This window comes from Micromesistius poutassou (assembly GCF_964030765.1).
Source record: "Micromesistius poutassou genome assembly, chromosome: 15".
NCBI lineage: Eukaryota > Metazoa > Chordata > Actinopteri > Gadiformes > Gadidae > Micromesistius > Micromesistius poutassou.
The window spans coordinates 11,969,970-11,979,401 of NC_140285.1; the positions used below are offsets into that span (position 1 = coordinate 11,969,970).

General features: G+C 44.2%; 1 protein-coding gene across 6 annotated transcripts in view; it reads right to left on the reverse strand.

Annotated features, from left to right (window-relative positions):
- Positions 1 to 8,959, reverse strand: part of LOC311359465 (serine/threonine-protein kinase WNK2) — a 33,850-nt gene extending 24,891 nt beyond the window's left edge. For all 6 annotated transcript variants that reach the window (XM_084479484.1, XM_084479487.1, XM_084479485.1 and 3 more), the window contains exons 1-2: positions 8,515 to 8,959; positions 7,289 to 8,110 (exon numbers count right to left, since the gene is read on the reverse strand). In XM_084479484.1, the coding sequence (XP_084335610.1) occupies positions 7,289 to 7,942 (654 nt within the window). In that variant the 5' untranslated portion in view covers positions 7,943 to 8,110; positions 8,515 to 8,959. The remainder of the gene's footprint in view (positions 1 to 7,288; positions 8,111 to 8,514) is intronic.
- Between the last annotated feature and the right edge of the window lie 473 nt (positions 8,960 to 9,432).

A 9,432-nucleotide genomic window follows, 5' to 3' on the forward strand; every position in this document is an offset into this window, starting at 1 on the left:
CACACACACTTAAAACTTAATACTAACTTAATAAATATCACATGTGTCATGTGTGCATATTTCACAAATCTTATCAATTGTGTGCTCTTGGCTAGAGAAAAGGCCCAGCTGGCCCCAGTAGGCCATAGAGACACGGAGGCGAGGTTAAACACACAGAAAGCCACCATGCTGCGGCCAAGAAAATAGATGGTGACACTGGCAGGAAGTAATCAATATAGCTCTGCTCCCATAACTATTGCCACCCACTACATCTGTGACTCTATTAGCACAGCTGTGCTAGGCTCCCCCAGAGACTGGAGATAAACTGGACCTTGGGACCAAGACATATACCGTGTACCCACAACAATTATCTCGTCCTTGACTCAGACACACGTAAACCGCGAAGCATGTTTTTATTTTTCATTACTATGATATGGTAATCTATACAATTTTTCCACGATTGCAAAAATAATAGGATAATGCAAAAAAGAAAAGGCTGTCATATGCTGATTTTACCGTTCTCCGCCAATCACCTACTAGCAGTATGTGACCAGTCTGCTCTGATCCAAACTCCGGTCCCATCCTTGTCAGGACTTCAATGCTGAGGGGGCATGCCAACTCCATGGTGCGTGTTTATGTGTGGGGCTCTGTCTGGGGAGCGGTCAATGTTGATGGTTGTGTCCGAGAGAGGGTTAAGCTTCTCGGACCCTTGTAGTATAAGACAACCGTGTGCGTTATGAACGGTGATCAAAGTTGGAGTGGGCATGGGCTAACATCTCCCCCCTCCTTTCTAGAACTCAAACTGCATTTTTCTTAACAGTCTACGAGCAAAGATCGACATAATTTACTTGTACGAAGTAAATTGATTGCCATCAATGGAGATCATAGATGGAATAATCCATCATGGGATTCATGAATAAACTTCACACCAACACCAAACTTGCAAACTGCTATTGGTCAACAATGAACTCAAAAAATATAAAGGAAAACCTTTGTTTGGATGTAGTAAACTTAAGTAGCTTACTTCTTAAAGAAACATTGCTACTACATAACACAGGGCTACTAAACGTTGTTGGTCAACACAGTTGAAAACGCCTTGTTAGACGAAGCCTATGCACCATGGGCCTCCTTAAATCCAGATAGAAGAGGCCCAACATAACAGCCCTAGCAACTTAATATACAAGAGAGGCATACATTCATAGACAAAGTGTTGTAGAGGAACACTTTATGTGTATTGTCCCCCGACAATAAGCACCCTTCATGGGAAATAGAGTTTTAGAGGCACCAACCAATCCGTCCTAGCATGACTATAAAAAACATAATGAGCACTGTTATTGACTGGGCAATTCAGCTAGATGAAAACAACCATCACATCCTTGAGTTCCTTCACCATCAAATGGGTTGCTTCAGGATTTATTTACCTTCATTTATTTTTTTCTACCATGACCCAATTACATGCTCAAGCTAGATCAAAAACTAGCACAAACCCCACAAACTCGGTTAGGGCTAACAACCAGAGGTTCAGTGACCTACAGTAGCGCATGAATGTTTACACTTGAGTCGCCCACTAATAGAATCACGCCGCCCTATGACGGGGTCTGGCTGTGGGGGATTGCAGATTGGGGCGGGTCATTTGTTTGGTGCATCCATCAAAGAGACATATTACTGATAGTGGGCCGCTGACCGCGTGCGGCAATCTCAAACACACAAAGATGGATAGTTCCCTCCAGAAGCGGAAACATACTGCTGGAGCCATAACCTCTGGGAATGTGTGACTTCAGGATATATTCACTCTACGGAACCACAAGCATATCAGCCTGCACAAAAATGATAAGAGATGAACACAACTGAAGTGATCAGTCCCACGTCATCTTAGTCATTTCCATGCCAAGTTGGTGTGATTAATAGAATTATATTTAAAACCCAACAGTATAGACATAGACTAATGCAGAAGATTAGTAATTTGTAGGTACAGATAAAACGTGTTAAATTATTTACATACAGACACTAAGGTCAAGGAGCTGAGCTTAGTTAAGACCTTAAAAAGTGCAATCTACTGCAATCTTCTAATCTTACTTCAACCTACATGAGTCAGCACTCAGCACGATGTCCCAAATATCTAAATAATTGTGCAATCCAGGTTTCATCCCTGCATTACAGATATTTACTCAAGTACACATGTTGCATCACAAACAGCTGTGGTAATTTCCATGGTAATATCCTTCACCTGGATGGAATCTGGCATTTGTGTTGTCATGCAGATCTTTCATGCATTCTTCATTAAGAAGGCCAACATACTGCAACCAATGGAGCATCTACCAATTCACGGTGGAAAATAAAGATGAAAATAAAGATGTCTCCTACAGGTGCCCAATTCTCAGCCAGTAAAAAAGTCCAAGGAACACAACAGATTTAGATCTAGCTTCTCAAGACCCCATATGAATGGTTGACACATGACAGGTGGCCACGCTGGCATTTAAAAAGTGGTTCCACTGATAAAAGGACTACACCACCCACTTTGCTCGTCTCCAATTTCAAGATAGAAACCACAGCCAACCAATCCAACCAATCCCTTTGAAGGGGAGAATGCTGCAGTTCCACTTAGCCAGGATAATGCAGAGTTATAATCAAGCACACAGCCGCTGGCCGCATTGTGTTCCATCCCTCATGAACCGTGGGTAGACTTGGCAGGCAGCTGCCCAAGCCAGGCTGTTACCTTGCTGTTCAGGAGAGGACCAAGTGAGCAGTCTAAGCCAAGCACATTGGAGGCTGCAGGGAAGTAGTAACAGTAGGTGAGAGTGAGAAAGCGGGATGTGCTGCAAACCTCACAGACATCTGCCTTATTGAAGAGAACAACAGCTAAATAAGAGTCAAAATGCATTAGTGCAGCATGACAAGTGTTGTGTGGGTGTACTGGGTGTATGAAACAAAAAAAGGGGAGGAGAGAATGGGGTATTAGATAAGTGCCAGTAATGGAGAACACCAACCAGATACATATCCAAGACAAAATTGACAAATGCACTCACTGCATTCAAGTTACCCGTATTTACCTCATGGTAAATCGCATGTGTGTTGCTGCAGGGTTGTATACAGGGAGTAAGTGCACAAGGATGGACGGGACATGGACTTGTCCGGTTCCAGTGCTGAGATAAAGCCCACTCACGTCACTAATGAACATGTTTAAGGCTGGCAAACAAACAACGCCTTCAACCAACGAGGATAAAGTGAAGAAAATGTGTGATTAAAGGCTTTCTTCCTTCAAGCAGTGTAATACTGCTTATGTAATGACCCAGACTACTGCTGGGTCATGTTCTAAATGATTAAAAACCTGTGCGTCTAAGGCAGGGAAAAAGAGCAAGAGCGAGAGGGACAAGAAAGCAAGAGCAAGAGACAAGGGCGAACTGCACGATATAGAAAACGAGAGAAGGGAGCAGCGTGCACCAAGAATGCAATTAGTTTGGTCAAATTTGTTTAATATATTCATATTTCTATGATATATTATTTACACAGATCCTACAGATGTGTTCTCTCCCACGCATGGGCTTAATCTCTACTGTCCAGTATGAGGGCAAGGCTAAAGAAGAAGCTGGGCCTCTGAGGCGTAAATGGCCATGGTGAACTGGTCGCACTAGTGGGACCAGTTCTTTCAACATTATTCAGAGAGCTGCCCTGGTCTTATTAGGTTTACCCAATAGGCTGCCTCAGACAGCCCATTGTCCAGCATGATCAACAAAAGTGAATGGTCTTTGCTCCTTCCCTATGGGATTCTTTTAATAAAGTGTGGTTCAAATACCAAATGATTGATAGGGATGGCACACCCTGCTCATTATTCAAAAGAACACGCCAAACTAAGTATTAGCATCAGAAAGCTACCGAGTACAAGCTACCCAGAATTGGCATGAGGATGACTTGAGCATGCTTTTCAAATGCTTGTGCCGCCTCAGTCAGTAGAAAAGGTGTTTGGTTATAACCTTACTCTGGATGTCTGCTTTACTACTAGACGTAACATCTGGCAAAGACCTAACCACTCCTACGCCCTGGCAGAGAAATAAACATCCATGCCTGATCTGACGATACCCACTATAAAAAATGTGAGAGAGTATGGTTAAATAACTGTGGTGCTATGATACCCATGGCATCAGCTTTGATAATTAAATAACAATCAGTACTTTTTGCTGTTTGCAATGCCGTGTAAAACACTAAAACCTAATGAAGCCAGTGTGTACATCGGCAGAGCACCACACAGTGAACCCTGGGAGAGTCAGAGGGCACGTTCCCCTGATTCAAGCTCAGTGAGGTCTAGGACAGGGGCTTCCAGAGCAGCCAAGCATACGGGGCACAGATGTCCCCAGCTGAACCGGCCGGGCTGGCCAGGCTCTCCGCTGGTTTATCGGCCGCTGCAGTGTAGGGGCACAGGGCCAACGCGGCAGCAGCAACAACAACCAAAAATAAAATATCAGTTAGGTCATCAGCAGTTCATTAAGCTCCGATGACATTACCAATATTGAATGTTTGTTAATCAAATCAACCATGTACATATTGTTCACAGTTCAAACCGGTCCATATCTTTGCCATGCAATGTGTTTATCACGTCCCATTACATTAGATTGAAGAGTCATGTGGAGATCACCTAGCTCCTGCATTAAATATAACCTTTGTCTTCATACCACAAGGTCTAAGTAGGAGGCCCCTCCACAGGATAAAGGGGCTGTCAAAGCTCAAACAAACGAACGTCCTAAATTCCTAATGGGATAAATAGTCTTAATGAACTCATGGGGCAATTTTCGTGCCCTTAACAAAGGGCACGGTTTGCAGAGTACATAAAAAAATTAGGCAATAAAAATATGCAACATTTACTCAGCACAGGCCTCTAATAATGAAGGATAAAAACGTAACAACCATAACGTAAATCATACCATGGTCAGATGATTTGTAAAATGTTTAGTGGATCTCTGTGGTTTCAGTCAAAGATCAATGACTGATCAACTCACACCAGTTCCTATAACCTAATGTTTGTGAACTCAAATCCATTTGATTCAGATCCAGATTGTTCGCACCAAGACGACCTGGAATTGAGCTCAGACTGCTGAGCTACCTATCAGATGACACAAAAGCAGGTAGCAATCGCTGCCAAGACTTCTTAAGCTTCTTACATCAAATGCATGTGACCGAAGTAACTGTATAGTAGAGCTGAAGTCTATGGGATTTTGATGGAAAAGAGTGAAAACAGGTACATTTTCTTTATCAGGTGCAGTGAGGTACGTAAATGTTGCAACAACCACTGCTAGGCTTGTGAATGTTAACTTTGAGAATGTTCTTATGCCATGAGCCATTGCAAGCCCATTAGCATTTTATGAGAAATCTTCAAACTGAATATGAAGATTAAACATATTTTATATTTTAGGGAGTGAAAAAAATATAGTAGATCATCACTTTTTAATCAATCAAGTTTAAAGTCAAGTGGCAGGCTATCTTCCTCTTCCCCAAGTCCATGTTCCTCTAAAAATCATTTGGAAGTTTGGGCATGTTTAGCCCTGTCCTATGTGCCGATCATAGAGATTAAACCTCGCTCTTCCTCAAAAATGCTGGAACAAATTACCCACCAGCATATCCCAAGCTGTTTTAATGAGTGAACCATGTGTTACCATTACTGAGAAGAACACACAGATAGAATCTGTAAACAACTGGAAATAAACTGTAGGAAGTTGCCAGTTTAGAACCACAATCCCAATGAACAATGGTAAGAGGAACCAATAAAGCAGTACTCTTGAGAACAGACAACAGGAAAGTAACTACGGACACATCCATTTTTCAGGTCCACATTTCAGATCACATTATTTGAACTGTGTGACAGACTGAGCATAGATGGAAACCAGGCTTAGATGGAAACCAGGCTTAGATGGGCACACAAGATGGCAGGAGATGGGGATAAACACAAGAGTCGGGTCAGAACATTTGCAGGCAGCCATGTGAACCGTTTGAGGGAACACACACACACACACACACACACACACACACACACACACACACACACACACACACACACACACACACACACACACACACACACACTTTGAGAGGGACAAAGAAAGTGTGTGTGGAGGGTGTCAAATGAAATAATGTCTTTGTGACTCACAGTAGGTCAACTGACAGGAGATACACAATACTTCCTCCATCAGTCTGATGACAACATGGGTGTGATGACGAAGGAGGTCATCCCCGTATCATTCAGTTATTGCATAATCTGCCCCTCCAGCCCGAGCCACACCTGTAACTCCTAACCACAACATGGCTCACGCTCATCTTGTGATGCCACTAACAAACGCACACGTATAATACATGCATGCGCACTCACACATACATACCAGTTCTAGTGACAACCCATGACAGGACTCTTTTTACACTTTATTCCAGTGGACTACGGCCTAAACATGTTTTTCAACTCCACAGGCCGACTAATCATTAAGGTCAATGGGGCTGCCAAAGTGGCCCCAGCAGTCCCTTCTTCACATCAGCTGCTTCCTGTCTGCTTAGCTCCTGTCACAGATGGAGGCAGGCAGGGAAAACACCAGAGCTCCTCACAGCCAGCAGACGTACGCTGCTAGGCCGGGACAAAAGCATGCGGCATCTAGTGCTTCATCACACGTGCAACATTAGCATAGATGGTATTTTTAGTGGGAAGGGAATTGTTGAAACGCAGCGTGATCTATTGTGTCCATAAAGGATGGAACCCATTCTGTCTATAAGGAGAGAGGAATGGGAGGCCAAGTCATGCTTACGGTAGTGCCCATAAGCCTCCTGGGAAACAGAGGGGAGAGAGAGAGGGAGAGAGAGATAGAGATAATCCCTGCTACAGTCTCAGAAGGACGGAAATAATGAGTCAATACCACTGCACAGTATAAGCTGGTGCTTTTCATGCATCTGTAACACAAGACAAGCGAGACTCTGCTTGTGCTTCCCAGCAGAAACAGAGTTTCACACCGACACAGGCAAATGTTTCTACCTGAGGACCTTGGCGATAGTCTAGACTACATAGTGTTTAAAATTTTGTGGAACCTATTTGAAACATTAATTGGGAGTTGGCATTAAAGTTCTACTATTGACCGCTCCCTGTTAGACATGGATGCTATTCTGTCACGATGTGGCCATTTTCCTCTCTAGATGCCCCAAAGAGGGCTTCCAGAGAGCCAATGAGATGTCCTATCATTCTAGTCACTGGGAAAACAATTCCCGGTTTCTCACTCCAAACAGAATAAGGATGAACAAATAAAGTATGGCTCTTAAAGAGTTTAAAAACATAAAATCATACCTGTAGCTCACACCAGGCAACTTCCACCCAGGTCTCCGTGTCCAGGCCTTTGTAGACCGTCTTGAAGGATCCTCTCCCCAGCTCAATGTCAAATTTGAGGAATCTTCCCCCTGGTGAGGTGGAAACCGCCTTCATCTCAGCCTCTTCCTCGTTTTCCTCGCTAGACGCCTTGACCGCCACTTTCACCCCATCACTGCACGTAACGACGTTCAGGGCATCTGGGCACTTCTCCTTCTCTTCATCTGCACTGATGCTCTCAGTTGCACTGTTGTCTTTTTGTCCACATTGACTCTCAGTGCTAGAACTTTCCTGAACTTCGGCCCTAGGCCCCCTCGTTCGGTCTACTATGGTGCGCAGGTTTATGTTAAGGAGCTTGCTCTTATTGTCACATTCAGGAGCTTCAAAGGCCTGCTCATCTGAGTCAGAGAACCATAGACTTCTCCTGATGAATCTCTGATGCACGATCCTCTGATAATTAGAGGAAGGGTATGCACTAGGGTCACTGCCCCCTCTCACTAGTTTGGACGAGTCCATGTTATTGACGTTCCCGTCGCTGATGCCCTCATACATATTTATGTTGAGCTCGCACCGAGAGTTGGATGGATAATTGAGTCCTTGCGGGGGTTCCGTATTTGAATCTTCCCCGTGATCCATTTTAAAAACTATCAGTAGCGTATCCGGGCGGAATTTGCCATAGGTATAATTCCCACCACAATTCTGGGCTGAATACCTGCAGCGCCCACTCGGTGACGCAGTTTGTCAGCAAAGGCCCGTTTCGCAGCGACGGATGACATAGACGGCGCGTTCAGCCAAACTGAAGAGCTGCAAAAGAATGCACCACATTAAAAAACGAATAACAAATACTGCACATCACAATTAAATATGCCGCCCTTATTAATCCATTATTAGACATGTGGGGTGGACCGTTATGGACCCCATGAAGGGACTGGGTTCACGTTGATAGTCATAAATAGGTTACAGTTTAAGTAACGGATGAGAATGAGCAATCAATCAAATGCCCGCACTATTAGTAGAGCAGCAGCAGATGTCGGTAGGCTCTGCTCAAACGGCAAAAGACCACATTCAGACCGAAAACGACTCAATGAAAACCTGTCAATATCAGCGGTCGAGTCACGTCAGTCCTATTGGTTTAATTCAATTTGAAACATTTCCACTGCGTGTTACAAATCATATCATTGAATGATAACGTGATGAAAGCCACTTACCCGGTCATACGAGGGGAGAACGGGGGCAAAGTGGACCAAACTAACGCCAGCAGCAGCACGCCACGAGCCGACGTTAGCGGGTAGTCCACGACAAAAGGTGGACTCCTTAACGCGCTATCTGCATGTCCTCATACTGACAGACTAACAACCAAGCATGACATACAACTTCCGCCTCAATTCGTCCTCGGTTTAATAACAAGCCCCGTGTCGACAACGTCTACGACTTTGGGATAGAAAACCTTACATCCACATCTCCAGAGAAATAGATATTTTACGACGACGCCGAGCCCCTCCGGTATCTCTCTCCGTGGTGGCTGTCTGTTAGCTGGCTATCTGCAGCCGCACGTCTCCGCCTATTTTCACAGACGTAACTGTTATCTCACCGCAAAGTCTTTGCATCAAGTTCACAGACGTGGTCGTTTTATACGTTCGCCACACCAATGTCAATGTGCCTGTTAAGAGAAGTAATGTGGTGTTTCCCATTCAGATTCACTTTGTTCACCACGCCCCTGGTAACTGCCGGAGGACCGTCCAATCAGAAGGCAGCTGTGATGATGTCTCCAGCGTGGCTGTAGGGATGTGAAACCTCAGCTCTCGACGAGAAACAATGATGGTGAATTGAATAAATGATATTACGCAATGAAACAATAAAGGAGTGTAGGCCATAGAGTAGGCTATCGTTTAGGCGACGGAGAAGTCAGAGAACGCCCATATGGCACATGACGCGCCTTCGTTTTAGTGCGTTACGCCCATCTGCATTCCCTGTCATCCGTCTTTACAGCTGGGATTACACCGGAGCCAATTTCACGACAATACTTTCCCCTGTCTTCAGAAACCTAATAATTATCAGCATGCTTATATTCCAAACAAAACCATATTAGTTTGGAATAACATGCATATCACTTATAAAGACTAGAT